The sequence below is a fragment of the Amblyomma mixtum genome, chromosome 3 (assembly GCF_055824585.1).
Source record: "Amblyomma mixtum isolate Tamu chromosome 3, ASM5582458v1, whole genome shotgun sequence".
Taxonomy (NCBI): Eukaryota; Metazoa; Arthropoda; class Arachnida; order Ixodida; family Ixodidae; genus Amblyomma; species Amblyomma mixtum.
Genome location: NC_143014.1, coordinates 67,105,462 through 67,131,931, shown reverse-complemented (window position 1 = coordinate 67,131,931; position 26,470 = coordinate 67,105,462). Strand labels below are relative to the sequence as shown.

The 26,470-nt window shown below is 46.4% G+C and overlaps 1 protein-coding gene across 4 annotated transcripts in view; it reads left to right on the top strand.

Moving 5' to 3' along the window:
- The window catches only part of LOC149350494 (bromodomain-containing protein 7-like), a 96,941-nt gene that overhangs the window by 1,649 nt on the left and 68,822 nt on the right, over positions 1-26,470 (top strand). For all 4 annotated transcript variants that reach the window (XM_089579524.1, XM_089579523.1, XM_089579525.1 and 1 more), the window contains exons 2-3: positions 1,743-2,089; positions 8,910-9,148. In XM_089579524.1, the coding sequence (XP_089435650.1) occupies positions 1,743-2,089; positions 8,910-9,148 (586 nt within the window). The remainder of the gene's footprint in view (positions 1-1,742; positions 2,090-8,909; positions 9,149-26,470) is intronic.

Sequence of the window (26,470 nt, the reverse complement as noted above, 5' to 3'; positions counted from 1 at the left end):
GCCCATTTCTTCCTCTTGATTTCGACTAGGATGTTGTTAACCCGCGTTTGTTCCCTCACCCACTCCGCCCACTTCCGATCTCTTAACGTTACACCTATCATTTTTCTTTCAAAGTCAATGCTGTGTAAAAGGCCCCAAGTGATTGAAGTTATCCCAAAGCCCCCCACTATGGTGTCCCTCACAACAAAGTCATGGAGCTGTAAACATTCCCAGTTCTGTGTGGTCTATATTAAATGTAACCATCTACTTGAGAGTAAGAAGATTGCACTTTCATTACATGTGCTTCTGCTGTGAGGGTGTCTGTTGTTTCCATGACAAGTTTGACATGCCCTGTTCCTGAGCTGAGTGAAAAGGAATTCCTGGGCATAAATTGTGTGCAAAATGAACTGCACGTGTATGTGCATGCTATTTGTTAGTTTCACTATCGCCAGAAAAAGGTGTGCATAGTTGTGCAAAGAGGAATTAGTAGTAGTAAACTGCTGGAATTTGATTCTTTTGGGAGTAATGACAACAAAGTCTTGCTTTTTGGGCATATTTAACGTTAAATGGGCAGAATGGTGACTGATGTTTACTCTGGAGTGAAGATCTTATATGCCTAGGCATCAGTTAAGGATATGAGAACTTCTCTGGCCAAATCTGGTTCTACCATTGGCATTCTGCTGCTGAGCACAAGGCTAAGTTTTTCAGTATCTGGCTGTTGCAGCTGCACATTGACCAGGACAAAGTATAGAACAGCCCATATACTCTTATTTTGATGCATGGCGAAGACTACTATTAGTCCAATTCTAACAATGGAGAGCTTTCACTGTGGCATTTCAGATAACTCTCAGTACAGCTTTCAGAAAAGTCATACAGTCTGGTTATGTAATCGTTTTGAATGAGTGAAATGCAGCTAGTGTCACCATCTGTTACCTGGTCTAGAACCTATGCCTGTCATGCTCTGTTTTGTGCGATTCTGTCAGGTGTGCTAAGTTCTTAATCCACTGTTTTTCTATCCTTGTGAGTGTTTTAATCCGTCAAGGCGTCAGTAGGTTGCAGTATACATTGTTTACATACACTTTCACGTCTGGGTTATTTTCTGAATCCTTTTGACCCTGTGTCTGATGTCTGCACTGGTTAGTCTAGGGGACGTTTTTTGCCACATGAGCGTATAAATTCATTATTAAATATCATGTCAGGGTCCCAATACATTTAGAGCTCATAAATTCCATCTATCACACGGACCTATGGTGCTGACTTCCCAGTGCTGCACCACCTTGACTAAGAGAGAGTGCAGAGGTTTAGGTGTGGGTAAAGAAAATGTGCTCTCCATCTGTTGTTGGTCTATTAACTTTGAAGTGGTGTGTTAAGGCATGGCTTGCACAGATGGTGCATTGTGTCCACAGTATGTATTATTTTCTTCATACCATTTTGTGCAGGACTTGCTTGGAGCGAGGTTGTAACGGTTATACTTTGACATGGGAAGGAGTGTTTGTCGGAATGTACCTGAGTTACGTTGTGATCAGCAGTGAAAAGAGTTACCTTGTGATCAGTAGTGAAAAGGTTAATGACTGTGCTTGTCACACTGTTTTAGTATTTATTTCTATCATTCGGTTTTTATTCAAGAGGGTTGTATACTTTTGTTTTTCATGGTGGAAGCATTTGCATTTCTGCCAAACGTAAAATGCTGTCTGTGTCAGTGCAGTGTGAACTGCGTAAAGGTCATGTACAGGGCCAGTGAACAGGTTGTCTGTTTGCTTCAGACCGCCAGGAGAAATCTCTCAAGCTGGTTCTCAAGGTCGGCGGCAGCACAGGCGGCCTGCAGACACCTGTGCCATCACCATCTGCTGTGGCCTCTCCGCACAGTGTTCCCCCAAGTCAGCAGCAGCACGAACCAATGCCAGCAACTGCTGCTCCGGCAGCCTTTCGTGTTGAAGGCACTAGTGTGGTGTGCCACGCGCATGAGGGAAGCAGCAGTAAGCACAAAAAGTCCAAAAAGAAGAAAAAGAAGAAGTCGAGCAGCAAAGAGCACAGGGAAAAGAGGCACAGGCATCATCACCATCGCCACCACCATCACCACCACCACCACCACAAGGACTCTGAAAAGAAGGTTAGTTGGCCTTGCATCTTTAAATAGTGTTGCTTTGCTTGCACCTCGTCACCGACATTTATTTTTTTGCAAAATTTATAGTTAACAGTCCTCTGGATAGCTGAATATTCACTCATATTTTTCTGGCCTTTTGGGGCTGTTTAATGCATCTTGAAACTGTTGCATAAAAGGAACTGCCGATTTCAGCTTGCAGCACACCAGAAATCTTGTGTCTAAAAGAGTACAGCACCAGATTTTTGATTGCATATATTTTCTTTGTAATGATGTGCAAGACATCGGTATACATACATGGCTTGCCACGTGGTATTCGCCTATTACCATTAAATAATTTATAATTGCATTTCATCACTCACTTGTTTCAGTTTTAACAGCCAAGCAGTGGCTATGACATCAAAGGCCTGTATAGGTCACGAAAAGCATGAAGAAAATGCGATAGAATTTCTGCTTTGTCTTTTTAAGGGGCGACGTGGCTTTCAAATCACAAAAATCTAAAAAAAAAAAACTGAAAAATCACATCCCAAAAAATTTTTCCCCGCAAACAGCCTAGAAGTTACTGTAAAAAAAGTTTTTGTTACCATAGGCAGCAAAAAACTGGCTGAAATCTCTGAAAATGCCAGTTTTCTCAAAAGTGTTTTAGACCTGACTGCTGCTGCTTACAGAAAGCGTAGCACAACAATGGCTTTATGGATTTTCTCACTGTTCGTTGCATCCTGTTCCTTGGTATACAGTTCTTATATTTTTGAATTACTTGATATTTTTTTTGTTCCGTCACTACTTTGGCATGACGACAATAGGTGCATTAAAGGGGCTATGCAATAAATTAATTGAGATTACGTAAAGCAGATTAGAGGTAGGCATTCCATCACTCGTCACCTCAGCGCAAGAATTTTTGAGCTATCATCAATAACAACGATGATGTAGACAATTAAAAATGACACTCCTCCTCTCCCGGCTCAACTCGTACACGCGGGGCACCAGAAAAAAAAATAAACAGCTCTGGGATTGGGCCCTGCCCATGATTAGGTCATTCGGTGACGTTCGGTTTGCGACTTCCGGTTGCCGCACTCAGCACCCCAGCAGCAGCGTCTTTCCGGTCTCTCTTCGCCTTCCTGGATTATTGCGAGTGGCTTCGGAACTCCCGGTAGAAAGAGGCGGCAGAGGTAAATTGAAACCATATGCTCGAAGGCAATGCCCTGGCTCGTGCTTGCCCGAGGGTGTCGCGCGGCAGCACGAGCAGACGCTTTTCACGGCTACCGGAAGTGTGCCCGTGACGTCGTGGCTGCCGTGGCTCCAGCGAATGACAGCGTGTGGTGGCCTGCCGACGTCATGGGACTAGTGACGTCTATTTTCACGATTTTAGCTTCAAAACCGGTCACTACGAAGACACCAATCGGCCCGCGAATTTTAAAAAACACGGTTTTTAAAAATCTATAATAAATTGCCGGCTTAGTTCCGAAGACTCATAATTGGTGTGAATGCTTCTTAGCATCATTTCTAAGCATTGAAAACATTTACCAGCGACTTAATTCATTGCATAGTCCCTTTAAGCAAGCATGGTTGTAACATTCTATGTAGAAAACTCTCAGGCTGCTAAAAAATTTGGAGAATGTCATTGCATCAACCATTCCTTTGGGTAATAGAGTGACTGGAGACTCCTACCATGCATTGTTGTCACGCGAGGCTTTCTGCAAGTTTGGTGTAGCAAGGAAGCGTATAAAATATATGTCAAAATTACTTGCTATTTTAATGAAATTTTGTATTTAAGCATTCAGTGGACTTTTACTATAAGCACGCCAAATTTCATTGCATTATGCATCAAAATAAAACATTTCACCCCCAAAAGCTGCGTCCTCTACAACGCTAAAGTCAGCCTGCCTCAGGGGCCAGAATCGCAATAAGGGAAGAAGCGGTGGTAGATTCTACTTTTCTTCATGGCTCACATGATCTATTCTGGCCTTTGATGTCATAATCATTGCTCGGCTGTTGAAACTGAAACAGGTGAGCGAAGAAATTCAACCGTAAATTATTCAGCAGTCGTAGACAAATATCATACGATGATCCATGAATAGCAATGTCTTGCACATCATTACAAAAAAAAAAAAAACACGGAACTAAAATTTGGTGTCTGTACTCCTTTAAGCAAAAATATGGTTGGGGTGTTTGTCCACCAACATGTTTGGTTTGGCTGTGGGCATTCCTCTTTTGTGGAATTCCATGGTTGGAGTCTTGTGTGAGGTAGCTTTTTTGTTGGCAGTTGTCTTTACTTATGAAAACGTTACAAGTCCAGTGAAAACTGAGTGCAAGCTTGCACTGCTTTCCTACTTAATTATTGTTCCTAGACTGCTTCAAAGCAGCATTTTTTACCTGCTCCAGGGGTTTTTTCAGTACATATGTTCCCACATGCACACCTGTACACTCCAAGACAAGTAGGGTAGGAGTTGGACTTGTCAGTGTAAATAATAAAAAAAAAAGCTATGAAAGCACACCGAAAAATTTGGTTTTGCCGCAGCGGTGGCCTAGTGATTTGAGCATCTGCCTCACATGCGGGAGGAGTGGGGTTCGATCCCCAGTGCCACTGGATACCCACCGATGATACAGTGGGTACAAGCTTTCCCCTGGTCTTGTGCTCGGCATATTCAGGGTGAAATGCTTGGGAAATGGGTCTTTGACCTCACCTTGGGTAAATGGAAATACTTTGCGCCATGGCGTTCTTTGGCCGCAGATGCCCTTGCGCCATAAAAATTCATCATCATCATCAAAATTTTGGTTTTAGCCAAATTCTGCATGCGTGCCACAGCTAACTGGCTGTTGGGTAGGGGTAACACGTAGTCAAAGGAGAGAAATAATGGGCAGATGCCTGGAGCACGGCCTCCAGATGCCTGGAGTAGCGCAGTTGTGCATTTATAGCTATCGCTCCGCTACCTTACAAGAAAGAGAGGTGATCCGATGGCGGCGTGAGGCGTGGCCAGTTAGTGTGACTTTCACACACGGCGCGGCCGCAAGGGGCAGCAGCAGTACTGGGGGGGCCTTGTTTGTTGCCCATTTGGCTAGTGCTTCTATGGGCACGCCTGGGACGGGCGCTTGATTTCGATACATATATGACGTCTGCCTGCTTGAAACGACTCTCCTAGGTTCGAGGGCCGTCCCCTTTTCTCTCTTCCCTCATTCTGGACTATAGTGTGACTTGAGGTCACATGAGTAGTCTCTTAACTGTGGTGCCAGCAGCTGCCTTCTGATCGCATATTTGCACTGTAACGGTAACTTGGAAGTTTAGGAGAAACCAGTTAACATAGTGGCATTCACTGAAAGTGGTTACAGTGAGTAACATGCATACAGAGGGGTGCGAGTGCACCTGATGAAGGCCTACACAGCTGTGTTTTGCACCAGCTGTCGCATATCTCGCGTTACGCCACGAACTGAATGGTGTATTGCTCAATATCAGAGTTGTAAATGCGATGTAACACCCAGGGGAAACCTTGTACTCACTATTTCTTATTTTTATCTTAAGAAAAGTAATGTCAAACATAAATTTCTAAGCAGGTTGCTGATCTTGTTTAATGAAGCCGAAAACAAAAGCGAAATGCAGAAAAACAACTAGCACTGCGTATGATTGACTTCTTTGGCCGTCGCACATATACACTGCGCAAGCTTGGGCTGTATGAGCCATCAGCGAGCACACGCCCTCAGTGCCTTCAGTTTTCACAAAGCTGCTGCGTAGTTGTTCGGTTTTGCGTTATCGCGCGCCTCACTGGAAATTTGAAGCCTTGTACAAACTGCGGAAGTGGACCCTCATTCGACCACTTGAAGGTTAGCTGTCTGAACCGAGATCATCTTTCATATTTGGCACCTCACTGGTAGCTTCAGCTTTCTCAGGTTGCGCAACTTGCTGCTGATAGATTTTTTTCATTTACTGAATTGTCGCTCTCTCATTGCAGTGCAGTAGTTTAGTAGAAGATGCGCTGTTAAATTCACTTTGTGCTCAGCGCTTGGAATGCAGTGCAAGCGTTTCATCGATAGTGAGCTGTATATGCGTCGTGCTTTGCAGCATGTTTTCGAAAAACTGTTTTGGCTGAGGTAATCACTGTTGAAATACTTTTTGTGCTCATAGTTTAGCGAACATGGTCAGTACGGCGAATTACCTTTTGGCACGCTTCCAGGCGAGTTCTGTCTTTGAGAACGCTGAAGAGTCATACCTGTTCCTTGCAGGTCGTGTAGCCGCTATTGCTGGCAAGCACAAAAAGGTTCTTCATATTAAGAAATAATTATGTATTTCTTATAGTAGCGAAATGCACAAAAAATTCAAGTAAGCGAATGAAAGCACATTTCTGCAGTCGCAGTCGAAGGGAACATGTAATACACCTGTAAGCTGAGCTGCCTGTCACCTGATAAGGGATTGCTATTGGCAGCACAATGTCATAAAGCAGTTCTTTAATTGGGGAGATGAAGCAACAAATCACTGTATGCACCTCTAGTGCCCGCTCCAAGGCACCGTGCGTTGTCTGCTCGAGTAGACGACGTGCCTATCTGCGGTCAGAAATAGAGGTATTTGGACAGTAAGCGGTAAGACAGGTTCTACCTGCTTAAAATTCTATGCCTAAATAACGAGAGCAGACATACATTAAGGTTGGGGTTTCGAAATGCTGATTAAGGTCGAAATTTTTCCGCTCGTGTGCCGCTGTTCTATAGGAAGGCCAGCAGAATGGGCAGAGAGCGAAGCCCCCTGAGCATGTGCTGCCCCTAGCGGCGGCACTCACTTCCAGTCACAACAAGTGGCCACTCTCTCGCCACAGTGGAGTGGCGCCGTTGGAGCACCTCTCTTTCTTCCACCGTGCTCTAGACTAAGCTCCACTTCATCGCTGAACATGTGCTAGCATGGCACTGTTAGCTGCCATCACCCGCTTAGCATAGTCATTTGGTTGAGCACATTTCTTCATTGCCTGTAAGGATGCTTGAAACCATGCATAAGTGTTGTGAAAAGATGCAATGATACAATACAATGATACAATGGAATGCGTAGAAAGACTTTCACAACCTCTCCAGAACATAGGAGTTCATAGCTGATGTCCTGCTATCTTCAGTTCCCACTTGCTGGAGAAGGCAGTCCAGAGCAGGCATGAACATTGTGACAGAGGCCCTTCTCGGATCAAAAGGCTGCAATTTTTTTTTTTGCATCTTTTTTGGTCTCAGTGGCGTACATATCCCATTCAGTTGCGCTGCAGTCACAAGAGCACTTTTTTTTAAGGCTTATGTGGTCATCATATTTCTCATTTATCATTTATTTCTCGCAGATTGTGCATATGTATATTGCATGTAGAATTATATAATCATCTGATCTGATCGTGATTAGGATGTATGATTATGGCGATATGTTATGTACTACTGCCTCTGCTGCGCCCGGCGAGGCCAAGACCTAGTCAGGAGACCAATAGTCTCCTTTTGTCTTGCCTCGTGGGCAATACTTGTATTGCCTAAAAAATGAATAAATAAATAAATAAATAAATAAATCATTAGTTGTGGTCCATCCAGCTAGTGCTTTGCGAGTACTAGATGTACAGGTGCGGCCAGAATTATACGGAGCACAGGAAGGGTCGCGGAGCAGCGGAAACGTGCTTGTACGCGCTGCCTAGCAGTGGCGACAGGAACTATCTTAATTTGGACGCGGTGAGATGGCGCCGGTAGCACGGACCCACTTTTTCTGCAGGCCTATCGGCATCCCAGCATATAGCATGCAATCCCTTGCTCTTTGATCGACTGATACTCTGCTGACAGCGCCATGCGCTTCGTTGCCCCGTTTCTCGCATCGAGGAGCGGCGCGCGCTGTAAACGGGCGCAAGACGGCCGTCCTGGCATTGTGTGTTTTATCGGCCCTTCAGTGATAACGGCAGGGTTGCAGCAAAGAGGGGACCTCGGCGGCAGGCACTCTCGCTGCTCGCAGATAGCCAGGGGTGTCTTTGTTGTGCTGATAGATGGCGCTTAGATGCAGTTTCTGCTAGCTCGGTCGCCTTTCGCGTGCTCCGTATTATTCTGGCCGCGCCTGTACTTCCTTGGTTTGGTTTCAAATAAATTTCAGTTAATTTTCAGTCTGCATATTTTATCTTCAGCGGCACTAGTTTTTCTCCAGTGCTATTCTTGCGTAACTTGTTGGGGAAGGCCGTTTAAATGCAGGTGCTATTTACCCTAAATGCTACTGGTAGTAACATTGCCACGACAGTGTTATTGCCAGCTGCAGCTGGCTGAGAGCAAAGAGGGTGGCGGTGCAACATCTTAAGGTATGTGAAGCTATGTGTTTATTGTTAGTGGCACAAAAAGGAAATAAGAAAAAGCACAGCGTCAGTTAATGACTTATGACGCTTGCTGCTGCTTTATGCTCAGAGGTTTGCTATTTGGTTACTCCAAAAAGAGCTTGATTCTGTTGATTTGGGAATGAATGTTTGCCTCGGCTCGGTTAAATTTTCAGTTCTTGACCCAGCATGTTGTTTACTTGTGGCAATTTTCATTCGCATGTATGTTCTGCAGTGCCAAATCTCGGTAATTCAGTTTTCTCCTCGCCCTGAATGTGCTCATTCCATCCAGTGGCTCTAGATGTTGCTGTGTTTTATTGTAATGAGCTGAATATAACTAATGTGGCCTTTGTATGGTGCGTATAGAGTAGTTTGGTGTCATACTTTGGATGTGCCTTGGCACCATTGTCTGCGAGCTTCATTAGGTCATGAGTGAGTTACCAGCAAGTGGGTTATCACCCCCTTCTGTAAATAGTTTTTATGAAAAATGAAATATCTGTCTCTTCTCATCCTTCTCCCTATTTTTTTATTTCCTTCAGGAGAAGCGCAAGTGTGAGCATGAATGTTCCTTGGGCACTGATGAGCGGCAGTCCGTGCCCAGTGCAGCGGAACCCCCACCAACAAAGCGTCCTCGTCCAGAGCCAACACCAGTGCCACCTGAGCCCTCACCACCACCTGCTGAACGTCCTGTTCGAGACCCACGGACTTGTACACTGAAGAAGTCGGATAAGACACCCTTGCAGATGCTGTTGTACTACCTCCTAAAGAACCTGCAGAAGTGAGTTGCTGTTTTCATGGGTTCTTGACCTTTTGGCATAAACCAGCCAAGCACTAACATGAAAACTGTTTTCAGTTGTTCATATAGTACCGTATAAACGCGTGTAAGGGCTGCACTTTTTTTTTCCAGATTCGAGGGACAATTTTCGGGGTGCGGCCCATTTAGCGATCTATGGAAAAGAAAAATTTTTTAGAACTAAAAACACACCAATCAGTGAATGAGCGACATTTATTCTACATTCAATCGTCACTCGCGGAGTATTTCCACTCTGAGCTGGTGCTGGTCTCTGGTGCACGCTCATCCCAAAAGAAGCCGCGTAGCATGTCCGCTGTGAACGCATAGCCGTTGTTCCGCACTTCCATCACATAGCAGAGCAGCTCTTCTTCCAGTTCGGGAAACTCGCATGGCTTGCCTCGGAAAGCACGCTCATTGCATCTTGTGTTTTTCAATGCATCCTTTTGGTTGCACCATCATTGGACACACTTCTGAGCCACGTCAAATTTCCTGCCCGCCGCACGCTTGCCGTGTTCCAGAGCTAACTCCCAGCCGTGTAGCTATTAAAGTGCTTGCCCATCGTGCTAAAACTGCAATGCTTGGCGGCAGCTGGTGAAAGCCGCAACTGCCACAACTACTACGGTGAACGCGCGGCACAACACGCCAGAAAAGGCAGGAGCTGGCGATACTAATGCCGATGGAGATAGCGGGACGTTGCAGCGGAGAAAAAAAAAATGGCTGAGGCTTAGCTAAGGTTAAGCCTAGTCAGATGCGAAGCATATTGATGGCTAGGCTTGGTAATACATGGCTTTCCTTGGTTGACGTTCATCCCGCTCTTTATCGGTCTCTGTGGCACGCTGAAGCTTTCGCTTCTCGTTCAAATCAGCCCTGCTTCTAGGCGGCATCCCAACACCTGGCCGCCTCGTGTAAGTGCCCGGAGAGCGAGGCAAGCTCAGCTTTATACTGCTGCTGTAGCGTCACGTGGTCAGCTGCAGCGCCTCTGATGTGGAGCCTCCACCGCCGCGGCCGACCGCGCGAGCCGGCAGCCCATCTCTCCTCTGCTGTGACGTCATGTTGTCACGTGGTGTCACGTGGTCACGCTAAAGGTCAATGGTAGCTCCACCGTCGCGCTCGATGGGCTGTAGTGTAGCTCTAGTAATATGCTTCGCATAAAATTGACAATGATGGTGATGACTGCCGGTCGCCATCCATGAACGGCACTTGGAAGCTCCTGTGTGTGTGCATGCCCTCTGTGATCAAGCGCACCGTTGCTCGCAGCCTGAGCTGATCGCGGAGGCCATGGCGCGTCCATTTAGAAGGCTATTCCCGCCTGGGTCATGGAAAGTTCGGGTGCGGCCCTTACACGGATTTTTTTTTTTTTAACATTTCCTTTGGGAAAATTGGTGCTACCCTTACACCGGTATGGCCCTTACACACGTTTATACGGTATGCATTTTGCGGGAGCCCCTGGATGATTGAACAACATCCATTCATGCCTACATTTGATAAGTGCAACATAATCATTTTTGTGCCCATAGTTTTTAAAATCTTCATCCATCCATATTTTATTCCAACTCCCGTCATTTGCCATAATGCGAAACCAATAGGCATGTGTGAATAGTGAATTTTCTGTTCGAACTGATTAAGTGAAGAGCTTTTTTATTCTGATACAGTAGAATCTCGACGATACGAATCTCACGAGGTTGTGAGAAAATTCATACCATCCAAAGCGAACAAAATCCATATACAGAAACATGGGAAATGCATTCACGGAGATCCGTATAAGGCTGACAAGCTGCTCGGCCACAGCTCACTACTAATAACGGTGTGTACAGTGTGACTGGCGATCGTGACGTTGGCAATATGTGGGCTGTGCGCCCACACACTCGCAACGTCAGCGATGTACAGGCCGCGCATCGTTGTTCACTGCTCCCTGCGCGTACTATGCGTTGCGGAGCTGGCGATGTGTGGGCCGCGTGCTGCCGCTCACTACTTGTGGTGCACGCCGCACGACTAATTTATTTATTTATTTTTATTTATTTATACATACTGCAGCCCTATTGGGCTATTGCAGGGGTGGGTGTGAACAACAGTTTAGGAAAACATGGAGCACAACAATGGCAAACATCCGAAACAGTACAAGTGAAAACAAGAAAAACGAAAAAACTATTCAATAGCTGCTAAAAACAGCTCTAATGCGGTGTTGGTGATGTACAAGCAGCGTTTAGTGCTCGAGGGCGTGGTCATGGCTCGCACATTTGTATTATCCATAGTGGCGTGGGAGGGTGTTCGGAACACCTCAAATTCTGCATATTGTACGCAATATTCTCCGGCCGGGAAATTTTACAACCATGTTCATATCGTCGAGATGCTACTGTAATTTTGAATCAATGTGGATGGTTTGGGACTGCAAAAGCAGTTGCAGAAAAGGAGGCAGTTCATTAAACTTCAATAGCATATGCCAAAATAGTGCTTTGCAGAATTTGCTAAATCAATTGAGAAAAATATAGTGAAACAAAATGAAAAATGCTTTGAAAAAAAAACTTCAAAACTTGCTTTCGGCAATATTCTATTAGCAGCAAGCCTAAATGCACTAAATGTCAGTCTCAAGCCATTGCCACAAGATTCATATGCAGCGCATTTTTAATATAAAATTTGCTGATTGATTTTTTTGGACGTTGGGATTTTGGACATGATTAATTTTCCTGACTTGGAGCGGCACCCCATGGAGTCAGTATACAGTAAAACCTCCTTGATAACTTTTCATGTTGCATGCCCAATGTCCTCTTGCATGTTTGCACATGTGCGGTTGATTGCTAAACATATTATACGACCAGAATTTGTCGAAATTTTGTACATAGTAGCCGGGGAATGTAATAACCAACAGAAAAATAGTGTAACTGTGTGGGATGTTTCTAATATCTGTGATTTTGAGCTTATGAACGAGAAGCTTATCAATGGGGTTTTGCTGTATGTGGTCCCAGCAAAATCCAAGGTTTGTTACGACGCAGCCTGTGCACTCTCCAGGTGTGGCAGTGTGGTGTGGGACGTAGAGAGAAGGCGTCGTGGGGCTGTCTGTTTTTCTACACTACAGTTGCTGTGAATGCTTACTTGTGTGTGCTGAAAAATGAGTTCTTACCAGAACTGAAGGAGAACCATACACAGCAGCAAAATTTAATTTTTCAGCATGACAGTGCCCCAGAGTACTATTCGGCAAAGGTTCGTCGCTGGTTAGAGCAAAATTTTTCGCAGCGATTGATGAGTCGCAGCTCCCTAAACATGCTTTGTCCTCGATGCTTACCTGATCTCACACCCTTGAGCTTTTGTTAGGTGCTTTGAAAGTTAATCATATCAAGTGCAGGGACGCTGAGCTTCATTGGTGCACTCAAGGAACGCAGTGAGGATGCGTTTACCAAAGTAGATGACGCCATGCTGGAGAACGTCATCAGGAGATACCTAAACAGCATCGAGCAGTGCTTTGAAGCCAGTGGCGGCCACATAAAAGGCTGAGCGCAGCACCAGCTCCAGTACTGCTCAATAAGTGGCCCTTTTCAGAGCCGCTCAAGTCCTGCCCGGCGAGACGTGCTGCACCACAGCTCCACACCCTATCCTCTGCAAATAAAGCCGAACAAAACGTTAGCCTTGTTTTCTGTGTGGTACAGTAGCTGCTTGCAATCTCGTGTTAGAAATACTATTGACATTTATTGCATCGTGAAGTTTGGCAACAGGAAATTGTAGTCGGTGGTGGAAAGACCACGGTAGACAACGCAAAACAAAGATGGAAGCACTGTATTTCAACAGACAGAAACCATTTTGACAGTTTTGTGCAGACAGATTAAGTAGATAATTTTCAAACCAGCTGTGCAACCACCCTTTTTTCCACCCCCCTTCATCTCACCTTTCATGGCAGAGCACTTTTCCTCCGGCAGGTGTGAGATAGTGCTACCAGTACCACCTCTGTGAAAGCTTGTTGTTTTGGTTCGTTGTCACTGAAGACGATGAAGATTTCCGATTAATTCTGACTGAATCATTCAAGTGCATTGCCCGAATGTGGTATAAAACAACAAAATATCAGATGCCGCTTCTGTGCAAAATTAAAGCACAAACAATCCAGCTGTCAGCTGAGAGGCATTTTACAAGATGCATGTGATGTCGCAACAAGCAGAATTTCTCAGTTGATTTCTTTCGTTGTCATATTTACCAGCATAGTATGCGATAGCGTTCAAGAGCTCATCAGGCCATTTGGTGGTGTTGCCGTCTCGTGTCACACCAGTCCCTGGGGTGTGAAATAAAACAGAATTGGCTGTAAGCAGTATTTGAACCCATGGTGGCACAAACAGATCAGCTTCTCTGGCCATTGCATTAGACCACTACACCATCGCCACAGCCTGTGATCCCACATGTTAAAGGTGCACTGAAGAGGAATCTGAACTTGTCTTTTTGCCGCAGGAACTCGATCTACACGTTCCGAGCTTTCTTAGAAACTGCGATTTACTGCACTGTGTGGCCGATTTCCCCAATTAAATCGAATTAACGTCCGGCTCCCGCCTTTTTTTTTTTTTTTTTAATTCTGTCTCGTACGGTGGGCGGAGGCGACCAACGCGTGAGCGCCTTTCACCCAGTCCCGTGGCGGCTTGCCGCTCTGCCATCGGCGGAGTAATACGTAGTAGTCCGTAGTAGCAAATAGTCCGCGCGTATTTTTATTTATTCGGGCTTATTTTGCGGCTATATTATCTGCGAATGAAACTATTTATTCGTGGAAACCTAAAAAACAAAATAAAGCGAAAGCAAAGCCTCCACGGGACTGGGTGAAAGGCGCTCCACGCGTTGGTCGACTCCGCCCACCATACAAGGCAGAATTAAAAAAAAAAAAGGCGGGAGCCGGACGTTAATTCGTTTTAATTGGGGAAATCGGCCACACAGGGCAATAAGTCACTGTTTCTAAGAATGCTAGGAACGTGTGGATCGAGTTCCCGCGGCAAAAAGACATGTTCAGAATCCTCTTCAGTGCACCTTTAAACTGCCAGTCTCTCGCATTATGCTTTGGATGTCGTTGTATTCATCATCTTCCATCTGGGTGCAAGTCAGTCCGAAAAGAGCACACGGGTACTTGCACATGCAAGGAGAAATTTGATTGCGCGGCCACTTTACTGACAACAAAAAATGGCGCTTGGAGTGCCATCTTGTAAGCATGCAGTAAATCACATGAAACGGCCGTATCTAATCGTGTAATGTACCCACTCTTTTTTTTGGGAAGTTTACATCAATTTACGGGGGAAGGTTCATTATATGGAGGGAAAAAAGAAAGCTTTGACAGATTTTTTTTCTTTAGTCAAAATTTCATATCGCCCGTCCGTCTATCCATCATCAAAAGAAGCACGCGGTCAGCAGCGTACGTGTCGCTAGTGTCATCATTCTCTTCAAAAGGTGTGCTGCGTCACAGCGCGATCCAACGATTTTGTGATAGTCAATGGTGCTGCCCAGTCGCGGCGAGATAAAGCGAACATGCTGAAGACTGGCCCTGGAGGTCAGGTGCATGTTTTTACGCAAGGTTAAAAGAACTTGCAGGATGGTTATTAGTGTGTAATGCAAATGTTTAAGAGGGCTGGGCATTTTCATTCCCGCTCTCGAGCTGACCAAATTGTTTGGGGGGTCTGAAGGGCCTGCTTCTTCCATAGCATTTCAGTGTGATAATGTTCTGGTTTAAGCTGCTGCGCTCCTATCCGATGGGCGCTCCCCAGCTTAGCTGGGTGTGCAGCAGTGTGCCGAGAAAGCTGCGGTCACCGCGGTCACCGTGGCTGGCGCTGTCAAGGGCGCACAGCGCCGTGGCGCTTTGCCAAGACGCAGGAGCTTGTCAAAGGTAAACAGGCCGTGATGTTATCTGCCCAGCATCTTGGCGCATTGCCGAGGTCTCAGCTGCGGATGGCACAAAATCGAGGAGTGCGCTAAGAAGAGCTAATGCTTAAAAAAAAAAATTCTCAACAACAAAAGTTGGGGGAGGGTTTATTATGTGGGTGGGTTCATTAAGCGAGTCAATACGGTGTCATTGGTGAACATTAACCTGATGCTGTTGCATGGTGGACATTAACCTGATGCTGTTGCATTGTCACATGTAATCAGTGAATAAGTGTCCCCCTGAATTTTTTTTCTCACACTTTCAAACTTTGAAAATATTCAAATTTTCTGTATGTCATTATTTGCTTTGGTATTCGAAGCATTCGAAATTAGCATAACCCTTAATACCATTAAGTACAGCACTTATTTGCCTTGGATTAAGGCACCAGAATCTCATTGTGTGGTTGTTTATGCTGGCGTGTAATGCTGTACTTAGTGCAGGATGAAGGCACAGTGTACAGCATAGTCTATTAATTACAATAGCCAGAAAACCTTGGTGATAAAATTTTTACTACATGGCTGGATGCACCTTGAAAGGACATCTTCAGTAATTATTGCTCACGTGAGATGACCAGGGTGCGGCACCGAGTAGAAGTGATATTTAAGATAGTGTAATCATTCAGTTAATCTTTGTGAACTAATTGTTATAGGCTTCACCATTTAATTTAGTCTGGGTACAAGCTGCAGTCTTCTTGGCATCATACAGCTACCATGTATAATTTAAGTGCTAAGCATTTAATTTTAATGCTAACAAAAACAATACAAACACAAGTTTAATTACCTAGAGTTTATGTAGTTAGTCTGATTGCTAGTGACCTTAATATAGCATGTGAAAAATGGCCACTTGATGTTACTTTGGGGCATACAGCCATGCTAGGCATTAAGGGATGCAAAGCATTTGTACAGTAGTGTGTTGTTTATGTAACTGTGTGGAAAATTTCATCGCTGTCACATTTTGAATGAATATGTTTTGACAAAAGTGGAATTAGGCTAACTGCAATGTCTCTTCCTTTGAGTTTTCATTTGTAGCTAGCAGGCTAGAACCGCAGCAAGCGAAAACTTGGGGGCTTCCTTAACCACTTTCTTAAAGAAGGAAATGCGTTAGCATTTAGGTGTCCTGCCGTGGTGTCTACAATGATTGTCTAATGTTCTTGTGATTTTCCTGCCAATACTCAGGTTGGAACCAGTATGCGTGAGTTACCACCTACTAGAATGTTCAGTACCTTCCATTGAATCATCATATGGGATTGTACTAATCCAAACCACTAATCCACTTTCTGGGGTGATCCTACTTAAAAATTTTTGCCGGTCCTCAAGTTTTCAAATTTAGCAGTGCCCTGTGATTGGGCAACTAGTGGTCACGTGGTGTTAATGATGTAATGACCCTCACAATTGCATTCATAGATCATGGTGAGTCCTTATACCACTACTACTGGTGCTGTGGCGCAGCACTTAAGTGATGGGCCTCTGCCCTGGCAGGTGGCTGTTTCAAACACAGCCGCCGGTGGGGCTTGTGAAACCAGGTTGCTCTTCCCGAGCTCCCGTAAGGCTCATGCACAGCACCACTGTGGCTGTGGGCCAGCGGCAGTTGCATTGAATTTGGTAATGGTGGGCAGGTTGTGATGTCACAAAGTCCCATGACCTCTCATGACAATTGGGAATTTCATGACAGAGCAGCCGGAAATTTTTTTTTAAGGTGACAGCTTAAATGTTATATGACGAATCAGTGCATTCGTAGTGGCAGGCTACGGTACGCAGCAAGCGGTAGCGTTAGGCGCTATGCTAGAAGTATCTACTATATCTCGCGCAGGTCGTCACTCCGTTGTAATATCTCGCACTCGAGTTCGGATAAGCCAGGGAAGGCCAATGATCAGTGTTTGTTCCCTTCTGCGCTGTCAACGTGACGATGAAGCATCGCTGGACCAGCTGGGTATCCCACTTGGTTGTTGTAGCCATGGGAATGACGCTGCCAGCCTTAGCAAAAATGAATTACAGTAAATAGGCAACCAGGGTGCAAACTTCCGCAATGTGCTCAGATAGGCTGTTTTGATTGGTCCCATCCAGTGGCGTCATTGGGAATGGGAAATGGGAATGATAAGCACCGCAAAAATAGAGTTGAGGGTAGCATTTTGTTTGCTTGTATTTTGAAATTTGTTCATAGAACTCCTGTTCCTATGCACCAATACCTGTGATTCTTTTTAAGTCAGAGTCGTCACAATTGACGCATTCCCAAGGGAATTTCGTGCTTGCACGCTAAATGCTGAATTGTGTGCTATTATCTTGAAGCACTGACTTGGCAGGAACACGAGTTAACTGCTTAACGAGCAGCAGAAAGAACTTGAGTAGCACATAGCCACGGGAGCTGGGGAAATCGTGCAGCACGGCTGCATGCGGGCCGAACTAAAGATGGCGACAGCTATCTGTCGGTGAACACAGATTTGAGTCACATTTGGTTTTGCAAAGGTGTTCGACCAGCCGAAAAAAATGTACGTTAGACTGAAGGCCAACCCACATGGAGGGAACTTGCACGATGAGCTTCGCGCGACCAGCACCAGCATTCTGGAACGCTGGCATGCCACAATGCTGGGTTGCTAGTGTAAGGAAGACAATTCTACATTCGCAGTAAAATGCAGCAAAAGGAATAAATTGTTGTTCAGGTTTAACATAAATTTGACCAGTCTTTTTAGAATGTAGACTGGAAGACGCGGAAAAATCTCCCGGGCTGCCCACAGTGTGCAGCGGTAATCACGATCGGGTCGAGCTGCAGCGTGTTGCTAGTTTTGCTGTGCGAGGTGCAGCGTTTTTATGTTCTAGAAAACTATTGGTCACATCTGGGCAGCTGCAATCAATATCATTGTATGCGATGTGTGCAGCTTTTGTCGTTATGTTCACCCTTGCTGTCTAGCAGAGAAAAATGCGGTGGGAAGAAGCCAGACACAGTTTCACACTAATTGGTCCATGCTGACAAACCCGTATTTGGCGCTTCCAGCGAGCGGCTCACCGCCCGGCAAACATGTTCAGATCAGTCGACAGCGAACAGCCACTGGTTGCTCAACCGATGCTGCCAGGTAGCCGTTCGGCAGTTTTGCTGTGAAAGCACTTCTAGTTGCACTCCTCGGGCTTCAGCAGTGTCTGTCTGGCTGAAGCTTCCTGAGTATCAAGCGTAACTGGCACACTGGGTCAGGGGCACGGAGATAGAAGCATTTAGGAGGCGAAACTCGCCTCTCTCCCGCGACCGCGGAGAGTCACAGGCGCTGTCTGCTTCCTTCGACCGCCGCCGGATGCCGCCCTTGTCAGGTTCCCGAGGACGACGCGCGCTCACGCCGTCGTGCGCATGTCAGTGCTTCCGCGGGAGTGCATTTGCGCGACCAACATTTTCTTCACAATAATGTCATGCTGCCCTGAGTTGTCATGCGGTAAAACGTGGCTTCATGGTACGGGAGGCAATCTACATTCGAATTCTAACCGTTGATGTTTCCTGCGGCTTGGCGCTCTTCCACCTATTGGTGGGCAGTGCCGCGCTCGATGGCTGCCCTTTTTTACTTGACGGTCGTGAAGGAAATTCGTTGGATACACATGAAGCATGCGAAGCATTTTAGCTTTGTGCGCTTACCTTCAGGGATCTGGGGACCAGAAGAGAGAGGCATGCAGCTAAGCTTGCCGAAGAAGTAAAAAGATGAAGAGGTGAATATGCTCCAGGTGCAAGCATCGGTCATAAGGCAACACGTACTTGCATCATAGCCTGCTGATTCGCGTGTCCTCTTCAGTCGGAACAAATCAGTCAAATAAAATTCAGTGCCAGGTTGTTCTCTAAATTCATTGTAAGCTGCAAGTAATACATCATTGCACTTTATAACTTCTCATGGTTTCATATGTTGCTTTCAATTCAGCCAGCGCCAAAGTGTGAAATCTACATATAAGATAGGACAAATGAACAGCAATATACGAAGGCATCGCATTTATTCACATTCCCTCCGAGGGGGACGCACCACACGAAATGATTGTGGAAAGTGGTACACTATGTACAAATCTATTTACATATATACATTGAGGGCGTCAGTTAATACGGTGACAATCATTTCTATCAAAGTTATTTTTCTGCGCCACTTTCCACATGTCTTTCACAAATAGTTAACACTGCAGTCTCGTGTCTGTGCTGCACTTTGATGGTTTGCAGACGCCTGGCATTGGGAGCTTCTTGAAGTCGCTGTGTGGCACAACTCGCACAAATGCTTGATACTCCACGGTCTCAATCCTTACAAAGCCTTGACATTTTCTTCTTTTCTTTTGTTGTTTTCTGAGTGTCCCGTGTTTCCCCAATGCAACGTTGCCTCATACGCATTGCGACGTAGTAGTGCAAAATCTTTGTGATAGCGTCATTTTTATGCTCATGGCAAGGGAACGTTACATTAAAGGTGTCCAGAACATGGTCGATGGTGCGCCAAAAGACATCGCAGTCATCCATATTCTTCGAAAAAAAGTCTTCTGCGCAGCGAAGCAGGTTATACAGTTTGGTGTTTGGGTGCAGGAGTCCACCCCTTGTTTTGCAGAGTGTCAAAGAGGCTTCTTTCATCGTTGGCACTGCAACTGAAAGAGACGCTCTACACTTTGAGCAGGGAAACATTTTTGTTAGTTTCCTAGTCAGGAACCCTGTCACATAATATAAAACTGCGTTCACGACTTCCGCATCGTTGTTGTCACTGCGCAGTACCTCATCGCACTCCCATTCTTCGGTTTCAATGATGCCGTCCAACTTCTCTTTTAGGTCATCAAGTGGTGATCGTTCCGAATCGCTTTTAAAAATTTCCCGGAAAGCAGAAAAATTCAATACCGGTCCTTCTCGTGCTTCGCAGTTGCCGAACTTGGGTGGTTTCAGCAAGCTGTACAGGCTTAGCATCCGGTACAGCTGCAAAAATGTAGGCATATCAGGTTGGTCATTCTCCCCTGCAGCTTGACGAGTTTTCCCGATGAATCGTTCGAGTGGATCTTGGTTGAACTTTGCAGTGAGGACGTATCTGAACCTGCATTCAGTGAGCAAATATTGTGTGAGGTCTAACGTTGATAACAACGTAACCCGCAGGCCTTCAGCCTGGGTGAGAAACATATCTTTTGTTATGAGTCCACTTCGGAGGTCACTTTCCCACGCGTTCAGCCATAGCACGCTTTCCGTGATCAGAGAGAGGTCACGACTTCCACTGCGCACTCCTTCACCTGGATGCCGCCTATTCATGGCATCGAACAAGTCGTTCATTCTCTCTGTGAAGGCAATCGTACCAGCAGCTTTAACAGCATTCAGCACTTTCATTTCGCTGTAATATTTTATTGCTGAGGCCATAGATCGGCTGAAGACTTACGTTGCAAGTTTTACACGCATCAAATCCATGTGTGATGGGTATATATGATGGTTCGTTATTTTAGGGCACACCTTGAGACCACCAGCGTTCTTGCTGTCTTCCTTGTATACGGCCGTGTAATAGGTCCAGTACACCCACTCTCCATTGACTTTCAAGAGTCGCTGCTTCAGCAGCCTGTTTCTGACGCACTTGAAAAGGTATGGTACGTCAGAAAATACGTATACTTTCCTCTGATCATTTAATGGATGCTCAAAGAAGTGCTTTGGAGCCTCAAGTTTTCCGTCTACGCCAAGCTTGGTCCACATTTTCCGATTGGTGCTCGCTCCGTCGCATACAATGCCATCGACAATGGCGCCAGCCTCTTCCAGCATTATAATGGCTTGGATATCCAACTGGGTCAGAACTGTGCCTTTTGTGGCTCCTTTCGAGGCAAACACGCCCACTGGCTGCGCATAGTTTTCCCCAAACGGACAAAACATGAAAACAAGCCCGTGATTCGCCAGCGCAGAGCTCTCTCAACAACCTTCTCCGTGGTCAACGAAGCCAGTGTACGTCAGTGTTGTGGAATTTACACATTCTTTCTCTCACCTGTATTTCGTCAAAGAGGAGCATTCCATGCCTCTGAAATTCTGATTTTTCCCGCCATTTTTTTCTTGAGTGCCTCAAAAAAATTTGAATCAAATCCGCACTTCATTCCTACCATGGCAATATATTTTCTTATGGTTCTAGCGCAGGGCAAAGGTAGTATATTGTTCTCCTGAAGGAATCTGTAGCCCGATGGTGTATGGATATGAAGAAGAAGGCACAGTAGGAGCCAGTTGTCACTATAGCGCCTACCGTGCTTTGACGCAGCCTTTGCAGCTGCTACACACTCCGTCAGGAGCATGCGATGCGTTTCAGGAAGGTTCGCCTTCTGTGCCAGGTCTCCAATTTCATTTTCTGTTAGTGTTTTGACGTGCTCCTTGCACTTAAGTAGTTCAGTCTCTAGTGCTTCTTTCCTTTTTTGCAGCCTCATTTTTGAGCGGTAGCAGGCAATGCGTTGCTTCCGTAATCTGTCTAATTTCTCTTTTTTCAACGGACTCAACAGGAGTCTTACGCGTGAATGTTGCACTCGTTTTTCTTTTCGCGCCTTGTGGACGCATAGCGTGTAACGCCTGGCATGATGAACACTGTGCTTCCGCATCACTGAGGAGAAGGGGGCACCTATTGTGCCTCCAGAGTCCAGTCTTGTCTACAGAGGCGCATTCTAGTACAATTCCAGGAAAATGTTGCTTCGCAGGGCCACCTCGACATACCCGTTTTTGGTTAAATGTTTCCACCATGCTTGCGACGTCTAGTGCGCCCGCGCCACCGGCATTCTCAGTTCTGACATCAACTGGGACAACCATGCTGCTCACTTCACGCTCAAGGACACAGTGGCTCACCTTCACGCCTGCTGGACACGCAACCAGTTCAAGACTTTTGTTCACGAAAACCGGTGTTGTTGGAACCTTCTTCAGTTGGACAAAACAAATACTTTCGATGCCTTCTATTTTGATATCATGGCGATACCAATCTGGGCCCGGCAATGCAATTTGCGTATATTTCACAAGTTTGCTCACCGACCATGTCGCCGTTGATGAGCTGCATATTTGTGCTTCTGTCTCAAATTGTAGGTCCGTGTGAGGCTGAACTAAAGCGCTGCATGCTGGACTTGGGACCACGGTACTCTGGGCGTTTGGTTGATTTGTTTGGTTGGCACTCGCATTTGCAGAAGATTCAGGATTTGCATGCCGAGACAAAGGAATTGCCGCAGGCTCGGAAAAACCATGAAAGGAAGATGGTACCTGATGCTCTGTCTCTGATTCGTCGAAGTTGAAAGCATCGGCAATATTCCCGCATGTCCCAGACTGATCATCCGACACTTCATTTTTTCCCCGGGACTCTCGATGTCTTGTCGGACTTTCAGTGGCTTCCTTTTTTTCCTTGCAGACGACAGGTAGGGGGGACATCCAGGAAAAATGCATGGAACGGCTTCAGGATGTAGTACCGGTTTCTTTGGCTGGTCTAGGATTGCTACACCTCCAAGCTCTGCGTAATACTTGCTTCGCTTGATCATATCACTTGTGAAGTGCTTCTCGCAGACTTAGTCAGAGGGCTTCAGGTCCCGATCCTTTCTTGGAATCGCCCTAGCCTATGCCTCCAATCGCTGCTGGTCACTGGGAGCCTTGAAAGAGATGACACTTCCTTTGCAGGACTTGTATCCGCTATTGCAGTTCGGAACAAAGCACTTACGTCCCATCGTATGCTATAGCGAGGCAGTAAGACGTAGCAGGTCCACGGAGATAGACCAGGACTCGAGCGTGAGCACTCTACCACGCCGGTCATACAGCTTCTGGAGACTAGAGCACACGACCCCACTCGCTGTTTCGAGGGTGTTACGTGTTAGTGTATTCCTTATTTATTTATTTTTTCTTGGTTTCTTGTCTTCCGCCAGTTTGTGTCCGAAGCTGCTAAAAGATTTGGCGGAGCTCCTCTGCAGGGAGTGGGGGGCGTTTCCCAGCCGTCACTGTGCACAAGCAGGGCTGTCTTCCTCGCCGTTCTCAAGACAGTCTGACCAGGGCAGCGACGCATTGTGTTAGCCCATTTTGACCCGAAGACCCAAATAGAAGAGCCTGACATCTCGGGCAACCGCTCCACAACAAGGTGAAAGAGGCCGCTCGGTGACACGAAGCCGTATCGATACGTGCAGTGCCCAATTAGCAGTGACAGCGTTGTGGTGCCCTTGCAGCTAAAGAGGCAGGGGAGATAAGGAGCCAGCTGGGCTCGTCCATCGTGGGATTCGACCCGCCTTACAGGGAAAGTACAGCGTTTGGAAGCCCGCTTCGGCGTCCCTCTGACCGCAGGGGATGAAAAGGGAGCGGTGCAATGTAAAAAAAAAATTGTGAGCCCGTCCGTGAGCTGGCTAGTTTAGCCACAGCTACAAGCACGGCGTCTACAACTACTTAGCCGCCGTTCTTCGTGCAAGCCGGCTGGAATGGTAACATTCTTGATACCCCATCAGCGGCCCCAGACCACAAATGGAGGGGTTCCCTGTAACACCCCGCCAATATATTCCCGCACTGCTTTTTTTTTCCACCCCCCCACGCTCCGCCGTCCCCACGGAGATAGAACCGTCCCGAAACCGCGCCATGCACCGCGCAGCGCGGTGCCTCGCGCTGCCCAAGCGGGCACCGCGCGTGAGCGCCATCTACCGCGCGCCACGGAAACCGACCTCCCTTCCTCTCCTCCACTGTGACGTTTTCTGGCCGCCCGCGCCGGCCGCGGGGGCTTGGAGTTGCACCTCCTAAAAGCCTTCTATCTCCGTGGCCAGGGGACACCTCACTCGCGCTGTGAGTAGGCAGTGGCATCCACCTACTGATTGAGGCAGTGATGTGCCTTTTGTTCTCTAAAAACCAGCGGAAAGTTAGACTCCACTGATTTTAAGGAAAGTGTAGGTGCATAACTGTCTTCCCGGGTCAGTGGACACCTTAATAGCTCTTTGAGGTACGTGAATGTAGTGACAGAGAGATGTGCACTTCGTGCGTTGGTGTTGACAGCGTTGTGGCAGAAACGCGGCACTGGAGCAGTAGGCTGCCAGTGTTCATTGGGTTTATTGGCGTTGTAGACTTTCAAGGTTCATTACTGCCTCAATGGGTCATTGGACACCTTAATCGCGCTTTAAGGTATCTGGCGGTCGTGTCCACCTGCAATAAGCCGTGGTTCATGTGGGTTGGCTCATGTGTGCACACAATTTCTCAAGTATGCATGCAGAAAGGAAGCTGTCACATTTGACAGTTTTCTCCGTCTCTTTAGTGTTTCTTATTTTACTTTAGTACCACCTAATGCTATTTGAGGTTTTAATTATCGAGCCTATTGAGTAGCGGGCAAAAACTTGCATGATAGTCGGCAACGTAGCGGCTTCATTATGCTTTCGTGGCACACATTGGTGGAAGCAGGCACGGGACATGATGCTTTCCACATCTAGGAGCACTTCGCTGCTAAAAGCAGATCATTGCCATAACATATGAATGGTATGCTTTTAAGTACATGCCTTAATAATACAGCACAAGTCTATCGATATCAGTTTCCTTGATAATCTCAAAATGGGCGCTATGAACAAGCCCACTTCTCCAAGGATCGCTGAGCTTGCGCACTGTGCTGAAGGCTTCCAAAAATAAAGAGATAAGAAAATTAGTTTTGTTTTGATAAATAAAGAAAACTTACTAGTGGCCATTGTCCACGGCATGCCTGTAAGCACCTCAACACAGTGAACAATGAGCAACAGTCGACATGGGTTCGGTATGTCCTGACAAGGTTGCCTGACCAGAAAGCTGTTTGCAAAAGAAATGAAAAAATTTCATTTTAAAAATGGCTGCTGCACCGAATGAACTATATTTGATATGACAACATTGTTTATGGCTTTATGAGCTCCAACACTGCGTGCAGCGTTACAGTCACTTGCAGTTCGTCAGAGGCATGCCACTTTTGGAGCAATCGCTTAAAGCCACCGCGGTGGCTCAGTGGTTATGGCCCTTGGCTGCTGACCCGAAAGATGCGGGTTCAATCCTGGTCAAATTTCGGTGTAGGCAAATGCTAGAGGCCCATGCACAGTGCGATGTCAGTGCATGTTAAAGAACCCCTGGTGATCAAAATTATCCAGAGCCCTCCACTACAGCGTCCCTCATAGCCTGAGTCGATTTGGGACATTAAACCCCAGAAACTAAACCAAACCATTAATGTTTGTACTTGTTGACAATTGTTATTGACATTATTTACTGCATGGCCCTTGCAAATTGAGCACTGCTGTACAGAGTGCTTCACCAAAGTCTGGCAGCAATTTTTAAAAATAGGCATTTTGAGTTCCAGGCGTGCTTTTTTTTGGCATAGCATTATCAGTGTTGTAGTGCATCAGAATACAGCTAAAACAAGCTAACACTAGCAGGGTGGTTAAATAATATCAGTGGTGCTCCAGCTGCGCCATTTTGATACATTTACAATTTGTTGTGCCAGTTTGCTCCAAGAGCGGCGGGCTGCCGCGGTGGCTCAGTGGTCATGGCGCTCGGCTGCTGACCCGAAAGACGCGGGTTCGATCCCGGCCACAGCGGCTGAATTTCGATGAAGGCGAAATTCTAGAGGCCTGTGTACTGTGCGATGTCAGTGCACATTAAAGAACCCCAGGTGGTCGAAATTTCCGGAGCCCTTCACTATGGCGTCCCTCATAGCCTGAGTCGCTTTGGGACATTAAACCACAGTAAACCTAACCAAAAGCGGCAAACTGATCAATGTTGCTCCTTGCTGCACCAAAAAGAAGACGTGGTCATAGGAAAACATCTGTTTTTAGAGCTATTCAGGCTTTCAGTTGGCAACCTAGGGCGCTGGTGGGCTGGCTTGTGGTAGAATTTAGCAGCCTGTTTATATGGAGCATGGAGGAAAGAATGAATGAATAAAACTTTTATTGATCCACCGAGAAGGAGCCCCCAGATCCCCGGTCCCGGCAAGCAGGCCTGGGACGCGGGTAGGGATGCTCCGCAGACTAAGGACAAGTGAAGTCACTTTGTTGCTTCATGGCCTCAGCCGCCAGGTGGGTGACTTGCTGCTGGATGGCGGGGTCCTCGCTCCGCAGCATAACTTCCCAGGCTTCTCTAGTGTTAATGTTTATGCCGGCGCCCGGGGAATCGGCGCAATCCCAAATTATGTGATCAAGAGTGCCCCTTTTTCCGCAATTCTTATATTTCGCGTCGTTTTCATCCCCGATCTGTGTCAAGTAGACCCAAACTGGGCATATGTAATTTCCAGCTTGTAACCTTCTCCAGATACACGCGTCATCGTTGAGGAGAGACTAATCCAGGGGTGGAAATGTCGTTCTTTGTGATTTATAGTGTTCAGTAAACTCGTTATATGTGGCTATGCTATCTTTTAATCCCTGTGCATTCGGGTTGCTCTAGGGCCGCTCAGTAGTAGAGATCTCGAGCGAGCTCGTACGCAACGTCGTTTTCAGGGACTGATCCATGCGCAGGTGTCCATATTATGGATATTCTTCTATTAATTGTGTTCATTT